Source organism: Muscardinus avellanarius, assembly GCF_963383645.1.
Source record: "Muscardinus avellanarius genome assembly, chromosome: 1".
Taxonomy (NCBI): Eukaryota; Metazoa; Chordata; class Mammalia; order Rodentia; family Gliridae; genus Muscardinus; species Muscardinus avellanarius.
In genome coordinates, this window is record NC_137786.1 from 63,606,062 (window position 1) to 63,633,517 (window position 27,456).

At 41.0% G+C, this 27,456-nt stretch overlaps 1 protein-coding gene across 1 annotated transcript in view; it reads left to right on the forward strand.

Annotated features, from left to right (window-relative positions):
- The window catches only part of IQGAP2 (IQ motif containing GTPase activating protein 2), a gene marked incomplete at both ends in the record, with an annotated part of 316,582 nt that overhangs the window by 239,439 nt on the left and 49,687 nt on the right, over positions 1–27,456 (forward strand). Inside the window, 5 exons of the mRNA XM_080692165.1 lie at positions 5,970–6,140; positions 14,426–14,509; positions 16,230–16,301; positions 17,170–17,239; positions 19,380–19,588. Coding sequence (XP_080548291.1) covers positions 5,970–6,140; positions 14,426–14,509; positions 16,230–16,301; positions 17,170–17,239; positions 19,380–19,588 — 606 coding nt within the window. The remainder of the gene's footprint in view (positions 1–5,969; positions 6,141–14,425; positions 14,510–16,229; positions 16,302–17,169; positions 17,240–19,379; positions 19,589–27,456) is intronic.

A 27,456-nucleotide genomic window follows, 5' to 3' on the forward strand; every position in this document is an offset into this window, starting at 1 on the left:
AAGGCTGACATGTAATAGTCTTCATGAACTACAGTCAAATATGGCTGCATTGTTTCCATTACAGTTTTTTTCCATATTGGCTTTTTTTTGGTTATTATTATTTTTTATTAATTTATTTTTTAAATTGGTGCATTGTAGTCATATATCAATCACATTGGAGTACAAGACTTGAGAGGATATACAAGCACACATCATCCAATTAGCCCTCCTCCAGCCCCCATCCCATTCCCTCCCCCTCCCTCCATCCCACGGCTTCTTTGGTGATTTACTTTGATACATTTGTTTATATACCTCCTGCTTTTTAAAGAGGCTCCGTCCTCCAGTATTACATACCCTCTGATTGGTCACATTAGTTGCTTCACTCTAGGGCCCTTTCTATAGCTCAACCTCTTCCTGTTGCCCTTTTCCTCCTAGTTATTGCTGATTAAGAGAAGCGTCTGGTTTATATTTTCTGCGATATTTCTCTGTGCATGCTGCGTTGCAAGTACTGATCCCACTCTTGATGGTCCCAGTAGTGGCCTGGCTACTCAGTGGACTGATCCAGACCTCGCTGGCTCAAGCAGCGGCCTTGCCTCATGGGAGGCTCCAGTTCTGGTCTCGCTGGCCCCTGCACCAGTCTAACCCCTAAGCTGGCTTTGGTCCCGGCCTTGGAGGCCGCAGGAGTGGACTTGCCTCACGCCAGGCTCCGATGCTGGCCATTGGCCCCTGCACCGGCCTAACTCCTTGGCAGGATTCCAATCCCGGCCTCGGAGGCCCCAGCACCGGCCTAGCCTCACGGCAGGCTCCAATGCCAGCCTCGTTGGCCCCAGCACCGGCCTAACCCCTCGGCAGGTTCCGTTCCCGGCCTAGGAGGCCCCAGCACTGGCCATGTCTCACGGCAGGCTCCGATGCTGGCCTTGCCTCACGGCAGGCTCCGATGCCGGCCTCGCTGGCCCAAGCACCGGTCTAGCCCTTCGGCAGGTTGTTATCCTGGCCTCGGAGGCCCCAGTACCGGCCTTGCCTCATGGTAGGCTCCGATGCCGGCCTCGCTGGCCCCAGCACCGGCCTAACCCCTCGGCCGGCTCCGATACTGGCCTCGGAGGTCCCAGCACCGGCCATGCCTCACGGCAGGCTGCGATGCCGGCCTCACTGGCTCCAGCACCAGCCTAACCCCTCAGCAGGTTCTTATCCTGGCCTCGGAGGCCCCAGTATCGGCCTTGCCTCAAGGCAGGCTCCAATGCCGGCCTCACTGGCCCCAGCACCGGCCTAACCCCTTGGCAGGCTCTTATCCTGGCCTCGGAGGCCCCAGCACCGGCCTTTCCTCACGGCAGGCTCCGATGCCGGCCTCGCTGACCCCAGCACCGGCCTAACCCCTTGGCAGGCTCTTATCCTGGCCTCGGAGGCCCCAATACCGGCCTTGCCTCACGGCAGGCTCTGATGCCGGCCTCGCTGGCCCCAGCACCAGCCTAACCCCTCAGCAGGTTCCGATCACTGTCTCTGTGGTTATTATTTCAAAGGTTCCAGATGTAATGTATCAGAAATCTGCCTCCCCTTAGTATTGGCCACTGGCATTGCCACTGCCTCCACCGTTTCAAATCCTTCCCAGGCTCTTTTTCCACTCTGAATGTTGTCCAGTGTTCCTAAGCATGCGTGATGGTAGCATTCAACATTTGGTATAATTTCTCCAAAAAAATAAAGTTGGTAGGATCCGGTTTCTGCTTCTCCTGAATACAAGTCTCCACCACCATCGCGGAGAACTCTTTCAACACCGCATTTCTCCTTGGTCTCCGCTAAACTCTCTCCTTACAGGTGATGTCTGAGATTCTTAACAATATAGAGAAAAAGCAGTCCTCTTTCACGGTGAATTTTTCCATAAGTTCCAGTGCATTTAGATAAGTTTTGTCTGCATCTCCAGTGTCCTGGCATCCATAACGGCTTTCTTACCTCCTCTCTGATATTTTTCTTTATCTTTTTCTGTTCTGGGCCCGGTTTCTCCAGGGGTCTGGCGTGCTACTCGTAGTTCGGCCCGGGGCCCAGAGTCCTGTGACCCGGGCCCCATCTGGCGTGCGCCGTGCGCGACCCCCGCCCAGAACCCAGCGTCTTACTGGGCCCGGTTTCTCCAGGGGTGTGGCGTGCTATGCGCAGTTCGGCCCGGGGCCCAGGGTTCCGCGACCCGGGCCCTGGCTGGTGTGCACCGCGCGCGACCCCCGCCCAGAACCCAGCGTCTTACTGGGCCCGGTTTCTCCAGGGGTCTGGCATGCTACTCGCAGTTCGGCCCGGGGCCCAGAGTCCCGCGTCCCGGGCCCCATCTGCTCCATATTGGCTTTAACAAACAAAATGGCAGGGGGATTAAAGCTTTTGCCATTTATTTGGGATAGTAGGTTTTTCTAAGAAATCAATCCTCAGGAAGTTGATGATTTAGCTCAGTGGCAGGGCACTTGCCTGGCATGAGCAAGGGCCTAGGTTTGATTCTCCACCCTGAAAAACAAAAAAGAAATCAATCTTTTACCTTGACATGGTAAAGTTTAATGATAATTTCCAGGCTGCCAGCATTCAAAATGTCTTATTCCTCCTCCCACCTCAGCCCACAACTTAGCATGATACTTTTCAAACAAAATATTATTTTTCGCAACAAAATCCTGGAGAGGATATCTCTGCCACGGATGATCCCTGCCATCTCCAGTGTGGCTTCAGGAGGAGAGGGCAGAGTTGAGCCAAGAACAGGTTGGGTGAACTTTAAAGGTTTGCTACATCTTAGCATATTTTTATTGTTTAATGTAATTTCTGGAATTTGGATATGCCCATGTCCAATTGTAAATAGAAACAGCACAATTTTCTTTTTTATATGTGACTTTTGATTAATTAAGATAAAAATTAGCCTTGTGCTCATATAATAACCAAGGGTTAAACATGATACAGTGAATCAGAATTTTTAATTAACCTCTAAATTTCCTTTTCAAGGAATCCTTGAGCCATATTTGAATGTTTTGGTTTATCAGATTTTATTAATCAAGAGCAATTTGTCCATTCCCTTCCACCTTTTTTTAGCCAACGATCTATATAAATCTGAGCTCTTTGTTAGGATCAAGGAAATAATGTCTTGATTAACAAATACAGCATCATAAATAGCTGTTAGGACACTTAGTATATTAAAATACAGAAAGGAATGCCAGGAGTACTGGCACACACCTGTAATCTCAGTACTTAGGAGACTGAGACAGGAGGATCACAGGTTTGAGGACAGCCTAAGCATCATACTGAGACTTTCAGCAAACTAGCAAGACCTGTATCAAAACAAAAAATTTCAAAAGAAGAGCTGAGGTATAACACAGAGGTAGAATGTACCTGGGTTCAATCGTTCAATCCCCAGTAAAACACACACACACACACACACACACACACACACACACACACACACACACACACATTTATAAAAATCAGTGTTACAATTACTTGGTCAAATTTCTCATTATATTCAATACTGGCCTCTCAGTGGACCTGTTGTTCTCCCCATCTGACTTGTTCATCTAAGTCCTAATTCCTTCTCAAACTCAGAAGATTTTATATGTACAGGAACTTGGAGTTGAGTGTTTAAAAAGGACAATAAAGCCAGGCGTGGTAGCACATACTTGTAATCCCTGCGCTTGGGAGGCTGAGACAGGAGGATCGCACAGATTCGAAGGCAGCCTCAGCTACTTAGTGAGGCTCTCAGCAACTTAGTGAGACCCTGTTTCCAAATAAATTATAAAATAGGTCTGGGAGTATAGCCCAGAGGTAGAAAGCCCCTGGGTTCCACCCCCAGTACCGCCAAAAAATAAAAAAATAAAAAATAAAAATAAAAAGGACAATGACAAGCAACTAAAGAGCAAAGCCATTGGGAAAAGTAAAGCTAAAGGGCTTTTTAGTCTCAGTTCTGAGTAATTTAATATCATTCATTGTTTAGTTCTTCTGTATGCAAAGGAATGAGAGGGGAAGCTTAGCAAGAGGCTGACCTCTCTGTGACCATGGGTTATTAGATCTGAATATTTCTTTTCTTAGGACATGGAAATAAGGAACTAAATGCTTTGCAGAAATCTCCTAAAACCAAAGGGGACGTAGCTGTAAGCAGGTGGTAAGGTAGATACTGCCAGAATGGTCACCTTTGTAAAGCTATTCTTTGTGTATGTGGTGGATAGTTAGTAGATAGCCACGAAAAAGACAGGCGATATGAAATCAGAGTGATTTGAAATTTAATCCACCCCTATAAAAAGATGTGTCTTAATAAGTTTGGGCTGAAAGTAATTTTCCTTTTTTAAAAATTTTTATGGTAATTTTTCTTAACTAGTATGCCCACAAATAACCAAAATTTATGTAGCTCTGTTAAAAAGGTCTTCTGAAAACACACACATAGCCAAGTATCCTTTATTAGTGTAGAGTTGCACTTTCCATTCTGCTTTTCCATCAGTCTGATTCACTAATCACCATCTAGGAGGAGGTAGAGTCAATATTTCCACCTTCCATTTTCTAGGTGGGGAAGTAGAGATACACAGTGGATAAAGAAATTTTATTAAGTCTGCAGCTTGTACAGAATTCATCAATAACCAGAGGTCTTTTTCCAGTGTTCTCCATGTCCAATCTGCTATCTTCCCCTGCATTCTGCTGTTGGTATTGTTTTTGACACAGCCACCAGTGTCTCTGAGGTTTATATCATGTAGCCATTGCTCTGGAATTTATAACACAGGACGCAAGTCAAGAAATAGGTTTATCTAACATAGATGCATAGGTCCTATAACCAGTGAGTAATGCTTCCCAGGGGAAAATACTCTTGAAGGAATGTTCAACCAAGATTGCTTTGAACTTAAGACCAAAAGTTGGACCTCAAAAATATGGAAATTGCTGATGGATCCAGGCACTGTGAGAGAAGAAATGCTAAGAAGAAAAAATATAAAACACACCAATATAGACCCTCAGAGCTAATAAAAGTCAGTAACATCAGAGATACCACAATGTAGCAGTATGCACTAAAAATCAGAGAAAAACTGTGGCTATGGCCTGAGTCTGACAAGGCTAAATGACAAAAATTCTGTCAAGAAGAGTTTATTAATTAATTTCAGATGTGAAAAGTTTTTAAATTTTTAGCCCAAAAAAATATCAGAGCAATGGATTATAGTGCTAGTTATTTTTAGAAAAAAAAAGATTATTGGCAATACAAAAAAAAAAATCATATGTCATGATTGAAAAGATGTACCAGACTATGAAGAAGTAGCATCAAAGAGTTAAAATTTGGAATTAAAAATTGCTCATGTGGCATCCACAGATGCCTGAGGTATAACTTTTTTTATATGACACATCAGCCTGCTAGGATTATTCAATAGTGGGAGGTCTCACCCTATTTAAAAAGGAAAAGTGTTTCTTCTAAATGACCCGAAGGTACTGATTTTATTCAATGAATGCACATATATGTCTCCTCTTAAAGGTATTTATGCATTCTTGAATGATTTTACCTTTGGCTATTTCAATCGAGTCCAGCCTTTGCTTGCTTATCACAATGAATATAAAAGTAAACCCAGTTCATGCCCCGCATAAAAACTCGTGATGCTTCTGCTTCCTTTCTCCATGCTCCTCTAGATTTTCCCGTGTGCTCAGCCCGAGGGAGGGAAGAGGCGAGCCATGTCCTTGCAATGCACATCCTGTCCCTCTTACATTCTGTGGAGCTCGGGCCTCACACCTAGGCCTTGCCAGCATCATCCGTCCATCTCTGCCTCCAAATCCCACCAGTCATCCAACCTCTTTCTCCTGCCATCTCAGCACCAAGCTCAGAGGATTCCAAAACCATGCCGCTAGAAAGAAGCTAAGCCAGTCCATCCCCTGGCTCTCATTACATCTTTTTTTTAAACCCAGCAACCCAAGTTATCCATACCATTGGCTATAAATTACAGTTTTCAGAACTAGTCTGTGTGCCCCTTTCACCTGATGTGTGAAGTGTAACCATCAGAAATATCTCTTGCCAGGACATCGTTGAGCAAGTCACAGCAGATTACATCCGTGAGAATATGTGGTCTGCCTCGGAAGATTTGCTTCTTCGCTTTAAAAACACGAGCTCGGGCGCCCTCCTTGGAGAAGAGTTTGAAGCTAGAAAATCATTTTTTCATGAACAAGAAGGAAATGTGATCAAAATACAGGTATGTGAATCACCTGTCACTGGTGACAGGCAACTGTCCTGTGCCCTGAAAATATTTTATTTAAAAACAAGACAGTCTCCAACCAGAATTCTAGTAAGTGATTCTGACTGCTGATTTCCACCTAGCCGGTGACCCTTGGTCTACTTCTTCTGTGAGGCTTTAAGATGGAAAATGTTTGGATAAGTACTTTTTTTTTTTTTTTTTTTGGTGCTACTGAGGTTCCTGGAAGCCCTTCTACCTCCAGGCTACACTCCCAGACACCTATTTATTTTTTATTTTTTATTTTTTATTTTGAAACAGGGTCTCTTAAGCCAGCACGGCTGGCTTCAAACCTGCGCGATCCTCCTGTCTCCTCCTCCCAAGCGCGGGGATTACAAGCGTGCACCACCACTCCCGGCCTGGATGAGTACCTTTTAACCTGTGGCCTTCTGGAGAGTGATCAGGAGACTGTAAGCTTGCACACATCTCCCACCCACCGGGCAGGGCAGAGTTGAAATGATGTTTTTCTAAAGAGTTAGATCTTCATGTGTCACCTTCTACCTGACCTGGGTTGAGGTGCAGGTGTATGTTGAGTGGCCTGGAACTCTCTAGCTTGAAAGAACAGAACAGATTTATCATTTCTAAGAGAAACTTCTCCCTTGTCTAACCTGTCATTCTTCATTTAGGCCCATAGGAGAAATCCTGCATGCTCCAGTGTTGTTGTTGTTGTTGTGATAAACTTACGTGAGTTGTTGAGCTTTCTGGATGGGAGAAGAAGAACTTAGCAGATTTAGAAGTTTCTCCTCTGTGTTCCCCCAGCGCCCTCTTTCAGCCACCACACCAGCTTCTAAAAGTCTGCATGTCTGTCCGTACTTGTGAACATGTGTATGATGCTACAGTGATATTATTGTTGACTGGCAGTGGTGGACAGGTTTTTGGTTTGGCCAGTAACTATGAATTTTTCTAAATTGGAAGTTTTTCCATTGAACTTCTCTTTTGAGGTCACTGGTAAGCTTTTCTGCTTTCCCCCACTTAACTGTGATGTCATTGGAACAGAAAATGAGTTTTATAAACATCTCCCTTCTTGTGTCTTACATATGATAGATGTTCTAGTGTTTGTATTTGCTCAAGATGTTAGCAGTAAAGAACCAATTTTTTTTAAATGTCTGCTATGAACTGGCACTCAAGGCATTTTCTAAGGCAACCAATGAGTTTTCCAGTTTTTCCTTCTTTAAATAAGTTGTAGGCAAAACACACAGGATATAAACAAACATCTAAAAATAAATCTTGTGCGTTGACACTAAGATTAATTTTCCACAAAATTCAAAATGTGAGCTAATATGGTACGATTTGGACCACCTCCATGCTTTCCAATCCTGACGCATGGAACAGTGTCACAAATGGAAAACAAAGAGCCCATTGAAATAGAATCCCCCTGGTATCAGATTCCAGGGGTGAGGGCTGAGGAAGGACAGAGTTGTCGTTTGGAGCCTTGTTCAGCAGAGGCAGCAGGATGGAAGGTTGAGCCATCTGACTCTGAATTCCCCTCAGCATGCCTTTTTTCCCCCTCTTTTGGCAGTTATCTAACAAGAAAGACATAGGCAGTAAAGATAAGACAACTTTGCAGATTTGGGTTGAAAGTGAACATACTGTCTCTGTAGCCTTCTGACCCACAACACCAAAGACCATGCACCAAAGGGTGTCATGTTCATCTCATTTCTTACCAGAGTGGCTAGTTCAGCCTAAACTAGAGGAATCTTCCAATATCTGAGGAGTTCCTCTACACAGAGCAGCTCATGCAGTCTATGTTTGGAAAGAAATAGAGAGCCGAGGCCCTGCCCACCATATCCAGGCTCCACCATCCCCTGCCACCCTTGGTCTCTTGCCGAGAGACTGAAGAGTGGTGCAAGAAGGTGTATTATCACTAGCCAGTGCTCCATCTCAAATGCTTTTGGAGCAAATCAGAAGATGCCGAGGTCACCATGAAGAGAAATCAAGGAAGGAGAATGTGCATAGTTATACCTTTTACTGAGCACACTGAAGGCTGTGATGAAATTGCATGCATTTGAGATGAGTGAGCCAGAAAATAATCCCACAAATAAAAATAAAAATTTCTATCAAAAACAGCCGGGTGTGGTGGCGCATGCTTGTAATCCCCGCACTTGGGAGGCAGAGACAGGAGGATAGCGCAGGTTCGAAGCTAGCCTCGCTGGCTTAAGAGACCCTGTTTCCAAATATAAAGTGTAAAACAGGTCTGGCAGTGTAGCCCGGAGGTAGAAGGACTTCCAGGAACTGCAGTACCACCAAAAAAGAAAAAAAAAAAAAATCTCTCAAAAACAGAAAGAAAAAAAAAAACAGGAAGAGAAATATGACCTGTAAAATATAAATCAAGTAAATACCTAAAAATATTCATCTAGAAGTTAAGAGAAATTTTTATACTGAAACTGCTTTATGTTCTCAAGAAATTTAATAAAATATGGGTGTAATAAAAACAAGTTAAGGCAATGGAATAAATTAAAAGGCAACTGACATCCTTGGAGATTGAGAGAATGTAAAGGAATTTATCATAGAATGTAAAGGAATCTATAACTGCAGAATACAAAGAAAAGACTGAAAATACTTGAAGAAAACATTGAAAAGAATTGGAACAGACCTGGAAAGCTTGGAAAAGTGAATAAAAAGCTGGCAGAAATAATAAATGATTAGAAAATTCATTTTCTCATCCGGAAATCATACTGCCCATTGTTTTGCGAGGTTGTGAGCACGGAATGGGATAATTCAGAGAACAGACTTTCCTAGTATATATTTTTTTAACATTCAGTAAATAATGATGGCTCAGAGGACAGATAGTGGGGATCCAATATTGAAATCATTGGTATGATGTAGGAAGAAATAGATAACTACGGTGAAAAGGGAGTTTTCCTTCAACTGGAGAATGCTACTTTTAGGAAAAGGATGCAATAGTGGAAACCACCAAAACTTAGCGCTAGGAGTTATTGAATTACTGAGCTACAGGTCAGAGAGTACCACAAGCATCCAGACAGAGTAAAAGTAATGTCTTACATGTGAAGCAATTTCCATTTGTCCAGGAGTAATGGCAGAGACTGAGGGCTGTAAGGAAGGGAGGACTCTACGGGGTAGTGAGTCATTGTGTTTTAATGAATGTAGCCTTTTAGATTGCTGGGTTTAACCTTTGAGGAGAGAGGGAGAAGTAGAATTTGCTTAGGGCTTTCTTTGCTAACTGACATCACATAAGACCTTGTGCTTCCAAAGTTGGCACTGGTAACTTGAATATGACTGTCCCGAGGCACCAGTTATCAAGTCAGGCAACCATAAAGCAAGCCAGATTTTCCAGAATAATAGTGAAAATTCATGAAACATAGAAACAGCTTCTGAGATCTTTGTAGTTTGAAAGGTTTGCTACAGATGCACTTCATTAAGAAATATAGATGTATGCATTAAGAAATATTTAAGAACATTACAGAAAACAAATAAGATTGCTATTATAAATTTTCTCACACATCCTCATACCAGGAAGGAAATGATATTGATATTTTTGTAAATATTTTCTGTCCATCATTTTTTATTTTAAAAAACTGCTTCTAAATTACCATAGTTTTGAATTTGGACCCTTTTACATCTTTATCAACAGCTTCTTTCTCCCATCTTTACACTCATATTTGTTTATAATAAACAGGCTCTAACTATAAAAGCTTGCAATCTGTGGCTATGCACAGGATTTCTATTGTTAGCACAGAATTAGAAAAACAAGGTCTGATGGAATAAAATTTATAAACTTCCAAGTCTGGTGGCACACACTTGTAATCCCAGCATTTGGGAGGCTGAGACAGGAGGATTGTGGTTTGCAGACAGCCTCAGCTACTTAGCAAGGCCCTTTACAACTCAATGAGACCCTGTTTCAAAGAATAAAGAATAAAAAATAGGGGTGGAGGTGTAGCTCGAGGTAGAATGCTCCTGGGTTCCATCCCTAGTACCAAAAAAAAATTTTTATAAACTGAAAAAGAAAATGTAGAATTTTGTCAAAAGAAATATAAAGCTTATAATATTTCTGCTTCTGTAGACCAAAAATTCTATACCCAACCAAGTTACTTTTATTTTGAGAGGAAACAATAAAACATTCATAAATGAAGACAGATTCCAGAGAAATCTATATAAGAAACCAATTATAAGATGAAACATAATGATGAAACTTCAATGTAAGGATGGTGGTAATGCATCAAATTATTAGTTTATTAAAAGAATAATGCACAGCCTGGCTTGGTGGTGCATGCTTATAATCCCTGCGCTTGGGAGGCTGAGAAGGAGGATTGCACAGGTTCAAAGCCAGCCTCAGCTACTTAGTGAGGCTCTCAGCAACTTAGTGAGACCCCGTTTCCAAATAAAATATAAAATAGGTCTGGGAGTGTAGCCCTAAGGTAGAAAGCCCCTGGGTCCCACCCCCAATACCACAAAAAAAAAAAAAAGAATGCAGAATGGAAAGTGCAAGAATGGTTCAATATATTAACCTGTTATATAATAGATTACTTATTCAAAACATTTGTGTATCTGAGTTAATGAAGGTTAGTAGTATTTCTGGAGTTTAAGAGTGAGAACTTGAACTAATATCAGTTTCTTATTTCGCCTTGAGTATTGATCAAGGAATGGAGTGTATAATATGCATTCACATAATTGTACTTTTATGCTTTAAAACAGTGCTATCAGCCAGGTGTGGTGGTGTACATTTGTAATCCCAGTACTTGGGAGGCTGAGACAGGAGGTTCATGGGTTTGTGGCCAACCTTAGCCACATAGTGAGGCCCTCTGCAACTTAATGAGACTTCATTTCAAAATAAAAAGAATAAAATAAGTTTGGGAATATATCTCAGAAAAAGAAGGCCCCTGGGTTCAATCCCCAGTACTATAAACAAACAAACAAACAGTGCTATCTACTCAAATACACGAACCATTAAAACTCATCACAAATATGTGACCAGACGGCTATGACCTCAGTGACCTACAAACTAGGGTCCATTTCTCTAACCACCGCCATCATACCATGGAGCCACTTTGGTAAATGATTATTGATGAGATCAGAATCAGGATGCAGCTTCTGTCATCTCTGAAAGCCATGCTGTGATAAATCCTATGGCAGCATTTTCTAAACAGATAACCAATTGAAAATCCTTTAGCTTTGATTGTTTATATCTTTCTTACTCACGGTAAGTACAGTGTGGGCCACATACCAGCATTGCCACTGCCTAGAAGCTTAACAGAAGTGCAGAGTCTCCGCCCCTCCCCCCAGGCCTCTTAAATTCTGGCACGTGCTGGCAAGATCCTCAGAAGATGTTATGTGCACCTTAAAGTTTGAGAAGTACTGTGGGTGTGTATGGATACGTGTGTGTACAGTATGTGAAGTAATTGCAATGCTTTATATAATTAAGAAAGTAAATGTTGGCATATTGTGGGATCCCATTGTGTTGAAGATAAAGGATACATTAACACTTATACACATGTCTATTTAAGTTTGTATTTTATGCACAGTGATGTTGGATGTATTTCGAAGGGTACCTGATAGAAAGTTAATGGTAGCTCTCTTTGATGAGAAACTGTGGAAACAAGGACAGATACAAGGCACATTTTACCTTATACCCTTGCTCTGTGTTTACCGTATATTCTAATAGGTCTGGGCATTGAGCTACAAATTGTTTGCATAAAAATATGGCCGGGCGTGATGGCGCATGCTTGTAATCCCAGCATTTGGGAGGCAGAGAACGAAGGATCATGGTTTGCAGACAGTCTCAGCTACTTGCAATTCAGTGACACCCTGTTTCAAAAATAAAAGACTAAAAAATAGGGCTGGGAGTGTATGTAGCTCAGAGGTAGAATGGCCCTGGGTTCCAATCCCTAGGACCACAAAAAAAAAAAGAAAAAGAAATATGTATTGTTTTATGTTTATCTTTTTGTTGTTATCATGTGATATCTTAATATGTGTGACAGCACATTATCCTGGATATTGTTCAACTCCTCCAGGTGCGGAACATTTCCTTAGTCAGTGTATGCGGCAACCTCATTCTTACCTGCTGTATAACACTCCCAGTTTGAGATAACACAGTGCATCTAGCTGTTCCCCTACTGCTGAACATCTAGGTGTATGCACGTTTTTGGATTTGTTTTTGTTTTTGTGTTGTAAACAATGCTACAACAAAAATTCTTTATGTATGATTTTTCTGCCCAGGTGCTTGAATTTCCCTAGGCTAAATATGTTGAGAAAGAGAAATGCCAAGTGAAAGGCTAAAGAGTTTTAAATTAGATATTGCTAAAATCCCTTCTCCAAAAGCTACATACCCTTTTGTACTTTTCTCAAGCCTCCACTCTTTCCTTTGTGCTTTCTGTTTGCTACTCGACAAATGGTTAAGGCGATAATTTTCCCCAAATGATTTCAGCTACCTCTGGGGACTCCCTCAACCTAGGGCGTCCCAAAGATAGTCTCATGTGTTTGTGGAATCTTGTCCCACAATTGCCTCTTGCAGTCCATTTTTAGTTGCCTTCTTTCTTTCAGGAATTCTCATAGCTTTTAATCTATATGCCTTCTTGTTTTCTAGCACTGTTGTAGATTGCTTTAAAAAGTACTGGGTTGCCGGGCGTGGTGGCACACGCTTGTAATCCCCGCGCTTGGGAGGCAGAGACAGGAGGATCGCGCAGGTTCGAAGCCAGCCGCGTGCGCTGGCTTAGGAGACCCTGTTTCCAAATAAAAATGTAAAAATAGGTCTGGGAGTGTAGCCCGGAGGTAGAAGGGCTTCCAGGAACCCCAGTACCACCAAAAAAAAAAAAATAAATAAATAAATTAAAAGTACTGGGTGAAGGTTATGTGAAACTCGGTGTATTATTTTTGCAGCTTTTTGTGAATAACTTTTAAATGATAAGTTTTTTTCTGTGGTACTAGAGTGGAACCCAGGGGCTTTTTTTTAACCTCTGGGCTATACTCCCAGATCTATTTTTATACTTTATTTTGGAAACAGGGTCTCACTAAGTTGCTGAGAGCCTCACTAAGTAACTGAGGCTGGCTTCAAACCTGTGCAATCCTCCTGTCTCAGCCTCCCAAGTGCTGGGATTACAAGTTGGGCCAACACACCCGGCTCCATAAATTATTTTTTTAAAGCATATTTGGCCAGGTATGATGGCACACACTATAATCTCAGTACTTGGGAGGCTAAGATAGGATTGCAGGTTTGCGGCTAGCCTCAGCAACTAAGGCCCTCCACAACATAGACTCTTTTTCAAAATAAAAAAAAATAAAATACGGCTGAGGGTAGCTTGAAGGTATAACAGCCTTAATCCCTAGTACCACAAAAAAGGAGAAAAAAACAAGCATATTTGTCATTTCTAAGGATGAAGTCTGAAGTTAGTGCTCTGTTACTCATTTTGAATCTATTCTGTTTCATTCTGAATCATTACCAAGAAATAGCAAAATTCCATATTTTTTAAAAAAAAGAATGAGGTAGATAGATATCTGTAAACACGAAAAGAAATTTTAAAAACAACTTTTGTATTTGTACCTTTTCATCAAGGATCTTGTATTTCATCTTTAATTTGAAAAAAGCATATCAGAGAAATGGGATATTACTTTATGTGTTTTAATAAAAAGATGCTCATAAGTGAATTAGAATAAACAAGTAACCGTTATGGATTTAATCCTTCTAAGCATAGTAGTTTGTATCCAGTTTTTGTAAATGTTTCCTATAAAATTTCTCTCTATGGTCATAACCAAGTGAAGTTATTTTGATGAAGCATCATTAAACTTTATATGATAACATATAAATAATAAATGGGGAATTAACAGCACTCATATGTTTAAGGATTCAATTATAAATTAGCAGGGTGTCTTCTTTTCCACCCTGGGCTGCAATGGACTGTTTAATTTGAAGTAAAGATACTTATTATTTATTATTTTTAAGCATTCTATATTATCACCAAATAACACTAGCACCATTTAAGACTCTGTGTTTTTGGATGGAGGGTGATAATTCCACTTTATTATTTGGTCAACCAGAGTCTTGGTAAAGGAAGCTTTTAAGCAGAAAACTGGGCACCTCCCTGGAAACTTATTAGCTCTCTCTTCCTTCTCCATCTTGGGACATTTCTGTTCCAGTGAAATGTCCACCCCCAGAGATGGTGTGCAGATGAGTTTGAGAGGGGAGGGGTCCTGAGGTGTCCCATCTCAGTGTTCCTGAGAATGCACTTGAACTTTCTAAATCAACTGTGGGAAACATGTTCAGCAGTAATTCTATAACCTCCTCTTTTCTTTAGGCTAATTGGAGGGGATACAGGCAGCGGAAGGAGTATGCAAACAGGAGACAAACATTCATTGATAATGTTGATGCTATTGTGAAGGTAAATATCCTTTCCGGCCATGTCACGTGCTTGACCTAAACTTTTTCCATCACTTTGGTTTACTTCTGGAAGATCGTCTTGGGAAGGGGATGTGGGAGCCTCCGTATCAGTCCTGGGTTCGAATCCCGCATCCACTACTCACTTAGCCGAGCATCTTCAAGCAAGACCATTGAGCCACCGTAACTGACTCACATCCTTTATGCAGTTAGGAGAATCCAATGTGAACGTGTTTCTGTAGCCAGTAGATGTTTTGTCTAGAAAGTCTGAGTTGATTCTTTAAATGCAGAGGAGCCCAGCCTTGGTTCTTTGGGTCTTGTTGCTCTCACCGCTTTTGCTAATAATATTTAGAATGCTCAGACATCCCAGCAGAAAACCTTAGATGGAAGGTAAATTCAAAGCCAATGACAAGAGGAAGCAGCTAACTTGGGGCCTGCGTTTGAGTGCCGGGCTGGTCTAACCCAGCTCTCCATCCAAGCAGCGAGCTCTGAGCTAGAGAAAGCAGAGGCCCTGTGTGGACCACTCTACCAGACCTAAAAAGCCACAAAAACTATACAAAAATAAATTTTTGGACAAGTTAGAAACCCAGATGAGAGATGACACAGCAGGCCTGGAGAGAAATTGGAATCAGATGAGATTATTTTCAAATGTGAGGGCAGAGAATGGCAAGGCATAGATCTACCATCCGTTAGCTCCTAAATTCTCTAATATCCTTTGCTCATCCTGGGACACATGCTTGTTTCCTGAGAAGACTCTCAGTAGCAGCTGACCCCTCCTGAGACTTCCTGAGATTTCTTCCCACAGACGACCAATGCAGGGTATTGGTTGCGTTTAAAGGATGGTGAAGAAACCACGAACTTAGATTAACTGGGTTTTGCAACTCATTGCAACCTTTCTTCTTTGGCTTTTATTTATTGGCACTAAAATAAAATAGAATGAACTGGACAAGGTGGCAAGCACCTGTCATCCAAGTATTTGGGAGGCTGAGAAAGGAGGATGACAGGTTGAGGCCAGCTCCAACAACCGAGTGAACCCCTGATGTGTGGGTGTGTTTGTTTGTTTGTTTGTTTGTTTGTTTGTTTGCAGCACTGGGGATGGAACCTAGGGGCATTCTACTTCTGAGCTACACTCCCAGCCCTATTTTTTTATTCTTTATTTTTGAAACAGGGTCTCATTAAGTTGCAGAGGGCCTCACTAAATAGCTGAGGCTGGCCATGAACCTGCAATCCTCCTGTCTCAGCCTCCCAAGTACTGAGATTACAAACATGTGCTGCCACGCCCAACTAAGACTCTGTTTTTTTTCCCTCAATATTTTAAACCCAAAATTTTTAAAAGAAGGGAATGAGTGTGTAGCTCAGAGGTAGAATGCCTCTGAATCCAAGCCCTAGTACCATAATAAATAAATAAACAAACAAATAATAAATAAACAAATAATAAAAATAGAGCAAAGCTCCCTGCCTGTTCTACCTCTCAACAGTTAAGGCCGTGACGTAAAGGGTAATAATATAAAGTGTTCTGAACCCCTAGTTGAGGGCAAATGCAGTGTAACAGTGTTTTGAATTCTTGGGAGGATTCTATGAAAGAAATAGGAAACAACAAGAGGTCGGCTTAGCTAGTATTTGTCAGGCTGCCAGTTTTTATCAAATAATATATCATTATTTTTGGAAAGATGGTGGAAAACTACATTAAGGGTTTTTGGTTCCTCTCTTTTACTGAATTTTAGATTCAAGCCTGGTTCCGAATGGCAACAACAAGAAAGAGCTACCTTTCACGACTACAGTTCTTCAGAGATCATGTAAGAGAAACGCACGCGGGCTTTTATCTGGGTTGCAAATGCACTAAATGAACATTTGTTGAATGTTAGTAATAAACGAGTTTTACTAAATCTTGGCAGTGACTCCCTAGGAAGGAATAGATCGTAGAGTTTAATGTGATCGCTTGGAGGTTTGCTCTTTTTTGGTTGTTGTTCAGAAATCATATTGAGAGTAAGACCACTCGTTAGGAGTGGAGAGGAAATGAGTGAGAGGGAAATGGCGTGGGCCAGTAACGCCAGTGAGAAGAGGTTCTAGGGAAGGATTTTCCACTGCATATGTAGTTTTTCTAACTGCTCGTTGATTGAAGCCCACTAGAGAAACTTTTTTTGTCTCAGCTTTTTCATTCATTTATTTTGGTGGGTTTTTTTAGACTTTTATTTGTACACTATAGTCTCACATGATAATGTCGGTCATAGTGATAGTGACACACATGCACACGGCATTTGGTGGGCTTCCTTCCCCCTGGCTCCCTCCCTCATGTAGGATATTGAGATCGGCACTGGAGTTCTCACATAGGCACATAACATCAATGGAAGAGACGCCCTCATTAATTCTCCCGCTCCCTCTCCTCCTCTTTTTAGAATCTTTAAATAGACACGTGAACATAGAAAAGATCATCTGAGTTTATGCTAAAATTCTTTTTCTCTTTTAGATCTTTATTTAAGCAGTCCCCATGCACTCGTGTTTATAACTGAAACTAACTTATGTGACCCCTGCAACAAAAAAGAAACCTAAGTGTTGAACGCACTACATCTCAGTACCATCAGTTCTAGTTCCTAGAGACTGTTCCTGAAACTTTTGAATTCTAAAACAGTCTGTGGGGTCATAATGTGTCTCAATGTTTTGCAGAAAAATGAAATCGTGAAAATACAGTCCCTGTTGAGAGCCAGCAAAGCCAGAGATGACTACAAAACGCTGGGTAAGTGAGAGCCTTGGAAACAGCCTGGGTTCCTTACTAACCAGCAGACACAAGTTCTTTCCAGCCCAGTAGCTTCTTCAGAGGCCACTCCCAGAGCAGAGAAGAACACCAGTATTTCCGGTAGTTCAATCACTTCAGGCTCCAGGCTCTGAATTGGTGCACAAAGAAACACGTATGACACAAATGAGGCTTTCCTGTTGTAAATGTAAGGGATGCGCAGAGTGGGTCTATTTTCTTCCTCATAAACAATGGAGTTAACATAAGTGTGTGTGTGTGTGTGTGTGTGTGTGTGTGTTGTGTGTGCGCATGTGCACTTTGCTGGGTATTGAATCCAGGGGCATTCTACCTCTCAGCTCCACCTCCACACCTTTTTATTTTTTATTTTGAAACAGTCTCGCTAAGTTGCTGAGGCTGACCTCAAACCTGTGGTCCTCTGGCCTCTCCCAAGTACTAGGATTATAGTTATGCACCACTGTGCCCAGATAAATGCTATTATTTTTATATTAAATTTGAACCAGAATCAACAATCTAATGCAAAATACTTAACCAGAAGATAAGCCTACATTTAAATTGTTTATTAACTGGCCTATAATTTTTCACCTTGTCTTAAGGACAAAACATTTTCATATGAAAAATTTTGGAAATAAGAATATAAAAGGGGGAAAAAAACCACAGTTTCATTTTCTTTTTTTTTTCTTTTTTCTTATTTATTTATTTATTGTAGTACTGGTGGTGGAACCCAGGGTGTTTTCTACCTCTGAGCTATACTCCCAGACCTATTTTATAATTTATTTTGAAACAGGGTCTCACTAAGTTGCTGAGAGCCTCACTAAGTAGCTGAGGCTGGCTTTGAACCTGTGCGATCCTCCTGTCTCAGCCTCCCAAGTACTGGGATTACAAGCATGAGCCACCACGCCCCGCTCACAGTTTCATTTTCTAAAGATGACAAACAGACATCTTTGTTCCATGTTGTGTTCTTGGTTTAACTCTTATTCTTTGAATGTCAAATATCACAAAATTAAGGTGGAAGTCTGAGGAAGACCAATGAGGGCCCTACGGCTCTTTCATGTCATCTTAATATTCCTGCATCTTTCCTCTTTAAGGATCCGACTGGTCTATTCTTACAGTTTATCCAGAGTTGCTTTCACTAAGCACATGTATGTATGTATGTATGTATGTATGTATTTACACACATATATTTACATATACATTTACATACATACACACATTTACATATATACATATTTACATATATATAAATTTACATGTAAATATATATATACTTATATATATATAATCAGTTCTAGAGAGGATCAGTTCTTAGATACTCTTCCTGAAACTTTTGAATTCTAAAATACATGTGCGTGTGTGTGCGTGTGCGTGCGTGTGCGTGCGTGTGTGTGTGTGTGTAAGAGTCAGATTGCTAAGGAATTAAAGCATCAAATTGAAGCTACTAAATAATTGTTCCTTCTTATAGTTTACATGAAAGCTCCCTTCTCAATGAGCAAGCTGGCCCCAGCATTCTAAGCAGCCTCCCTTGGTCCATGCGGAGAAGGCAAGGACCAGGTTTCAGTTTCTAAAGTCTTTCTGTTTCTGCCAAGTAGAACATTCCTTCCTCTTATCCCCCCACTGGTTTCTGTTTAGCTTTATACTCTTTCTTCATTGACCTCTCCAGATTCAGCGTTCACCCAAGTTCCAGCTCCTTCCCCATCATCTCCTCGGGAGTTAGCCACTTTCCACTTCCCGCAGAAGGAATGTAAATCTCTTATCTGGCTCAGCCACAGGGACTCAGAGTGGAAGTCACTTGCCTTAACTTTTTTTTCAGGTTTGTCATCAGTAAGGCACAGATAACACTATCTTCCCAGGCGTGGGTCCTGGGAATAGTATGGCAGAAAGGATAAATGAGTAATAGATAGCTGGAAAATGCTGGGGCCAGACATTATCAGTTTTGTGCATTTGTTTACATGATCAGTTCTCTGTCCAAATTCAACATGATGCTGAATGTCTTGTTCCACAGACCAAGTGCTTGCATTCGTGTATTATCCTAGTACTCCGTTATCTACAGACCTGCTTTCTTCTTTCCTGCTGATAATAATTCCAAGCCTTTCCAATTAAAGTCTGCCTGTTCTTCTCCCCACAGTTGGCTCTGAAAACCCGCCACTCGCAGTAATCTGCAAGTTTGTGCACCTCTTGGACCAGAGTGACTTGGATTTCCAGGAGGAGCTGGAGGTAGCACGACTGAGGGAAGAGGTGGTGACCAAGATCAGGGCCAATCAACAGCTGGAGAAAGACCTGAACCTAATGGACCTCAAGATTGGACTCCTGGTGAAGAACAGGATTACCCTAGAGGTCAGTGAGCCCAAGACTGTGGCTCCCAGGAGGGAGAAGATGCTTTGGTCCAGCCATGCTCATTTGAATACGATGTCCAAAGTTCACTTGTCATTTTAATTCCAAGTCATCAGCTCACAGACCTGCACAATCCTATACCCCTTGCCTATGGTGTATTTTCAAAGGCTTCTTTTTCATTTAGAAATGAAATTCATATATAGTAAACCCTACTTACAGGTGTACCTTCATAATAAAACTAAAGCCTTTATATAAATACAAAAAGAAAGTGATTCATAACAAAAAACTGTTGTAATATGAAAATACATGAGACTTATGATACTAACATCATGAAGCTACCAGGGGCTTGGGCCTTCCCAGAGTCAGCACAGGTTGAGTGTCGCAGGGGAGACTGGAACTGTGACTGACAGAGAAGCGGATCTCATTTTGCACACTGGAGAGCCATTCCTTGGAAAGTTCAGAATAAGCCAAGTGTGATCTGTCCCCAGTAATACAAAGCACTTGAAATCCTAGAAAATAATATAAATTATTTTGTATAGAAAAAAATCTACTGGGCATATATGTAAAGCAATTTGATTCTAGACCCAGATAATTACAAACGGAATCTTACGTGAATCACCAAAAGGACATTCTAAAGTCCTGGCATGCAAAATGGGGAGTGATGGTTTACACGCACCACCCCACAAAGTGCTGGACAGTAGAGACTCTGGCTCCCACCCACCGTAACCAAGTGCCTTCTCATGAAGACATCCAGACTTGCCGGGCGTGGCGGCGCACGCTTGTAATCCCCGCGCTTGGGAGGCTGACAGAGGAGGATCGTGCAGGTTCGAAGCCAGCCGCGCTGGCTTAAGAGACCCTGTTTCCAAATAAAAAAGTATAAAAATAGGACTGGGAGTAGAACCCGGAGGTAGAAGGGCTTCCAGGAACCCCAGTACCATAAAAAAAAAAGACATCCCAAAACATCCCTACCTATTTCCAAAATGATACCCACAGAGTGGTATTACAACCATTAATAGCCTCCAAATAAAAAATGCTGTGAGACTGAGCATAGTAACACACACACACACACACACACACACACACACACACACACACACACACTGCCACAGGCTTGGTATCTGTGTGAAACCTGATATTAATGTCAGAACTGTGTAGACAGAATAGAGAGAGTCGTTCTTACCAAACAACAAATTTCTAAAGTAAGACCTCTTTCTTTCTTTTTCTTTTTTTTTCTTTTTTTTTTTTTTTTTTTTTTGGTGGTACTGGGTTCCTGGAAGCCCTTCTACTTCTGGGCTACACCTCCAGACCTGTTTTATATTTTTATTTGGAAACAGGGTCTCTTAAGCCAGCGAGGCTGGCTCCGAACCAGCGCGATCCTCCTGTCTCCGCCTCCCAAGCGCGGGGATGACAAGCGTGCGCCACCACGCCCGGCTAAGACCTCTTTCCGTGTACCCATTCCTTTCTTATATGCCACATCCGTTTTCAGAAAACTGAGTCAAGAAGGGAAGCTGACCTTCTGGGAGCTCAGAGAAGGGTGTAGTAGAGAGCCTCTGCGGGGACTGAGCTCGTGATTCTGGGCCGCTGGAGATGAACAGCAGCGCACCGGTCACGTGGGCGTGGGGATGGCCCGCCCTTGTCCTCCAGACCTCAGAAAGAGACCAGGGTTGAAGAATCCGCAAAGTAGAAAGTGGCCTCATGTTTCCTGAATATTCAAAACTAACACTGTAATCGAAATGTTCTGCATTTAACTCTCCTTTCATTAATCCAGCAAAACAATAGCGTTTCTTTTAAAAACAAATTATGTATTTGTATTGTTTGATACACATGAGACCTTTTAAAGTATAATATATTCCAGAAGGTCCTTCAGAGAATGCCTTTTATAGCCCTAGACTCCTATCCCCATAAAATTGTAAACAGGAAATGTTTTGCTTTTTAAAATGAGGGCCTAGTTCTAAATAAGTAGATAGTTTAAATACTGTCTTTCTTATGGGATTACAAGCATGACACATTTCCAGATATCAATGAATTTTTGAGGTTTATCTTTTAAAGCATTTATTCCTAACTGATAGCATTGTAAAATAAGATTAATTTGTTTAAAACAGGCACAATAATATATGCCTTTAATACCAGCTACTTAGGAGGCTGAGACAGCAGGATTGCTTGATTCCCCAGGGTTTGGAGGTCAGCCTGAGCAAGGCAGTAAGACTCAATCTTAAAAAAAAAAAAAAATGCCGGGTGTGGTGGCGCACGCTTGTAATCCCCGCGCTTGGGAGGCGGAGACAGGAGGATCGTGTTGGTTCGGAGCCAGCCTCACTGGCTTAAGAGACCCTGTTTCAAAAATATAAAATAGGTCTGGGAGTGTAGCCCGGAGGTAGAAGGGCTTCCAGGAACCCCAGTACCACCAAAAAAAAAAAAAAAAAAAAAAAAAAAGCTGGGCATGGTGGCACACTCTTGTAATCCCAATAGTTGGGCATTTATTCTTATATAGATCAATACTTGGGTGGCTTAGACAGGAAGATTACAGTTTGAGGACAGCCTCAGCACTTTAGCAAGGCCTTCAGTAACTTAGTAAGACCTTGTTTCAAAATATAAAAAAGAAAAATAGGGCTGGTAGTATAGCCCAGAGCTAGAATTTCCATGGGTTCAATCTCCAGTACTACAATAAATAAATAAATTAGATTTTAAAAATAGTATCTCAATTTATCTTTTTAAATACTAAATATATTTTCAATATTTATTAGAAGTTAAGCTAATGTTTACTAAATATGTAGTCCTTGGTCTTACTGATACTAGCATTTTGTAGTTTGATGGTAGGTATAGAATAGTTAAAGTTTTATTTCTAGTACTACACAAAGTGGGAAACAGCATAAATAATAAACTGAGGACCCCAGAATTAGTTGAACATGTATGCTATACAACCACTAAAAACAGTGTTTTGAAAGAATATTTAAGGGCAAGAGAAATGGTTTGCAATGTAATAGGAAGAAAATAATAGCTTATCAGTATTTGTTTTATTATAAAAGTAAATTTACTCTATAAAAGTTAGAAGGAAGAAATTGTGATTTTTCTTTAAGTGCTAGAATTAAATTTATCCTCCTCTTTTTAAACAATGAGAGTGTCTTTAGTGAAGAAAAATAACTTTAAAGGGAAGAGGTTTTATTCTTAAATAGATCAATGCAAACTGTCTCACAAATAACCTTATAACCTCCCTCTTGGGTACTAGCAGCACTCTACCACTGAGCTACATGCATCTCTACCCCTTGTTATTTATTTTTATTTGGGGACAGTTCTCACCAAGTCACCAAGCTAGCCTCAAAGTTGCGATCCTCCTGCCCTAGCCTCCTGAGTAGCTGGGATTACAGACCTGTGCTATTACCTCAGCCTTCCATACAGTGCTTTTAAAATGAGCGTTTCTACTGAAAACATCAAATCAGTAGGTTAGTAAAGTGACTGACATTGGTTTCCAGCAGCAATAACAAAATAGCTTGGAGAAAAAGACAAAGCAGCAAAAGTCAAGTTTCTTAGAGGCATAGGAGAGAAAATAAAGGATTGCCCGAAGAAAAAATTAAATATGAATGAATGCAAAGCAAATCTTTTGGGGGAGTGGGGGAGGGTTCTAGGGAACCCAGGGGCATTCTACCCTCAAGCTACATTCCCAGCCCTATTTTTTATTCTTTATTTGGAAACAGGGTCTCACTAAGTTTCAGAGGGCTTCACTAAGTAGCTGAGGCTGACTGACAACCTGAGATCCTCCCGTCTCAGCCTCCCAAGTATGCACCACCCCGCCCAGCTAATGAAAAATACATCTTTAAGTGCTAAAATCTCCATTCTTGAGTTTGTATCATGCAAGAGCCCACATTTGCCGACCAGTCCGCCTCACCTGAAACTCAGAACTGAGAATTCTTTTACTACTTAATTATATACCTCACTGCTTATATTAGCATGTGACCTTGGGTGTGTTTCTTCGCCTTTCTGGGCCTTGTTTTCTTCTTTGAAATGTGCTGAATGCATTTTGTACAGTGTTTTTGACTTCCACAGCATTCTATAAACTGCTATTGTTACAGCCATTCTTCACGGTAGGCAACTGGGGTTTATAGAGATTGACATATGCAGAATCACAAAACTAATTATGTTTTGCAGATTTCCAGTCTCCCCTTTTAAATGTGTGGTACTGAGGACTAAACCCAAGGGTGTTCTACCTCTGCTCTGTATCCACAAAAGCCTGATTTTATTTTTTAATTTGAAACACTAGGTTGCTGAGGGCCTTGCTAAGTAAGACTGGGTTGCTGAGACTGGCCTTGAGCTATCCTTCTGTCTATCTATCCTGTCTCTGCCTCCCAAGTGCTGGGATTATAGGCATGTACCACTGCTCCCAGCTCCAAAACCCTTATATTTATGACTCTAAAGCCCAATCCTTTTGTACTAATCTATACTATCTACACAGTTTTTACTTCATATTACCTGTGCATGATATCCTCTTATTGGAGGAGAGAAAAGATGGTGGCCAAAGGACAATACTGAAATGTGGGGAAATCATGAGCAGGCTAAGCACTGCTGCTCCTTCAAGCCAACATTCTTCAAATATTTGTTATAAATCAAGAATAAGAAAAATTAAAGTTAGGTTAATTTAAAAAATATCTGCCTGTGTTTGTAACCTGAGAGGGGTTGGCCTTTGTTTCTTTCTTCAGGCTTTCCAAAACAAACCTTCATTCACACAAGAACTTATATTTGTAAGCAAGTCAGAATTCCCTAGGAAGGAGGAGGGAGGGCTGCCCCCATTAGCAGGGAAATGGACCCTCTGCTCAGTTCTCCCTCTGTCCCTTCCTATATTCAGCACTGGCTCTTGTTTACTTCCTACATTACATTCCCTTTCTTGCTTTCACCAAATCTCTACTTCTAAAGGAAAAGAATTTAGTTCTGCCCCAGAGCTTGTCCACTACCCGTCCCCTGGCTTCTCATCTGTAAAACTATTCCCCTCCCCGCAAGATGACATCTGCTACAAGACCAAGTCTTCAGCTTCTAGAGTGACCTCCATTAGAAAAAATGTAGTCCGGAGGAGTAAGAGAGGTTGTTTATTTATGAAACAAGGGGTAAATGTGGCTCTTACAGAATTTATGGAAATGCTAATCAGATATCCCAGAGCTAAAAGGATTATTCTTTCTCTGGGCTGACCCTATGGGAGGACTGAGTGCTGGGAGGTAAGCAATGTAGATCTTGTCTTTTCCACAAGACCTAACAGTATTTCACCCCAGAAGCAATTGGAAATGGAAGCATGCACATTTTCAGTTGCCCAGATGACTAAGGGCCCCTACCGATATGTGGTGGGTCAGAGGCAGGAATGCTAGAGACCAGTAGCGCGTGCACAGCAAAGCACTGCCATCACCTCAAATGTGGTGATGCTCCCTGCAAGGAGCAGCTGTCCAGCACCCCTGACGTGGGCTGCAGAGTCCTGATGTGGAGTTCAGTGACAACTGAAGAAGTTTTAGGAAATCAAACTTACTTGCCACCTACTCTGTAGGACAGTGACCGAGTGTTAAGTAACAGGGGTGTCATTATTTCAAATGTGAGCACTGTGCCATTAAAAGGTCATGAAATCAGTTTAATGCATCCCAATCAGCAATTTCTAAAAAAAAAAAATGGAATAGAACAAAAGGAAATTGAAAATTTCAGAGTGTGTTTAAATGATGGGGAGCAAGTACTGTTTCATATGGTGTATGATCACCCATAAAAGATATAGAGTTCTTACAATGGATCATTGTAAAAATGATTGGTAGGCTCTGAGCTGACAGACCTACTGTTGGTCATGACTCTCTAAGCTCTTGAAGTGACTACTTGACAATGTTTTCAGCCACATTTCCAAGATTCCTATAAATGGTTAGAGGAACATTATGGGAGGAGGAAAAAAAAACCCTTAATTTCATTAAAAATGTAGAGGACTCCTTTCTCTGCCATATCTAATTCCTACAATACACAACTTTTTGCAAGGGCTTTCATAGATTGAGATATAATTCACACTTTTAAAGTGCATGATTTAGTGCTGTTTAAGATATCCCCAAGATTTTTCTATAGTGATTTCTAATTCTAGAGTATTTTCACCACTCCAGAAACTCCCAAGTAAATGTTCTAGAATTAAATGGTGATGATTGCACAACACTGTGAATATCCTAAACACCACTGAATAGTATATTTTAAAGGTGCATTTTATAATGCAATATATAAATTAGATTTTGATTTTGAAAAGAACCTCTATATTCATTAATAATAATAGTGCATTCTCTCCCTATACCCAACCACAGCAATCACTAATCTACTAATCTACTTTCTTTGTATTTTTTTAATGGTTCTGGGGATTGAATACAAGGGCGTTCTAGCTCTGTGCTATACCCCAGGCCTTTTTTTTTTTTTTTTTTTTTTTTTGGTACTGGAGGTGGAACCCAGAGGCTTTCTACCTCCGGGCTATACTCCCAGACCTATTTTATATTTTATTTGGAAACAGGGTCTCACTTAAGTTGCTGAAAGCCTCACTAAGTAGCTGAGGCTGGCTTTGAACCTACATGATCCTCCTGTCTCAGCCTCCCAAGCGTGGGGATTACAAGCGTGCGCCACCACGCCCGGCTGCCCCAGGCCTTTTTATTTTTTACTTTAAAACAGGGTCTCTCTAGGTTGATGAGTCTCACTACTTGCTGAAGCTGTCCTCAAACCTGCAATGCTCCTATCTCAGCTTCTCAAGTACTAGTTTATAGACGTGCACCACCACACTTACCTCTAATCTACTTTTTGTCTTAAACATTGGCCTGTTCTGGACATTTTATATAAATGGAATCATACATTTGTGATTGGCTTTTTTTTTACTTAGCATAATGTTTTTTAACATCCATCCATGTTGTAGCATGAGTCAGTATTTAATTCCTTTTATTGATAAATAATATTCAGTTTTAATATGCCACTTTTTGTTTATCCATTCATCAACTGATAGACATTTGGGGGTTGTTTCTACTGTATAACTATTAGGAATACTAATACCATTAACAGGTTTTTGTATTAGCATACATTTTTAGGTCTTGAGTTTCTACCTGAGGGCAGAATTGCTGAGTCATATGATAACTCTCTGTTTAACTTTTGAGAAACTGCCAAATTTCTTCTAAGAGTCTCTACCATTTTGCATTCCTACCAACAAGCTCTGTAGTATCCAATTTTTTCAAAACTTTACCAATGCTTTGCCTTTTTTGTTATAGTCATCCTAATTAGTATGAAGTGGTAACTCACTGCAGTTTCTATTTGCATTCCCCCAACAGCCAATAATGTTAAACATCTCTTTATGTGCTGATTAGACATTTTTATATTTTTTCTGGGAAACCGTCAATTAAACTCCTGTGCCCATTTTTAAAATTAAGTTATTTGTGTTTTTATTTTTGATTTAGGAGTTGTTTTATTTATTCTGGTTACAAGTCTTTTATCCAATATAAGATTTACAGATATTTTCTCTCATTCTATGAATTATCTTTTATTTTGAGAGTGCTCTTTGAATCATGAGGTTTAAATTTTTGTGAAAGTAGCCGGGCGTGGTGGCGCACGCTTGTAATCCCCGCGCTTGGGAGGCGGAGACAGGAGGATCGCGCGGGTTCGAAGCCAGCCGCGCTGGTGTAAGAGACCCCGTTTCAAAAATATAAAATAGATCTGGGAGTGTAGCCCGGAGGTAGAAGGGCTTCCAGGAACCCCAGTACCACCAAAATAATAATAATAATAAATTTTTGTGAAAGTAAATTTATTTTTTTCTTTTGTATATTGTTCTTCTGGTGCCACATCTAAGAACCTGTTGCCTAATCCAAAGTCACAGAAATGTATGTCTTGGGTTTTTTGTTTGTTTGCTT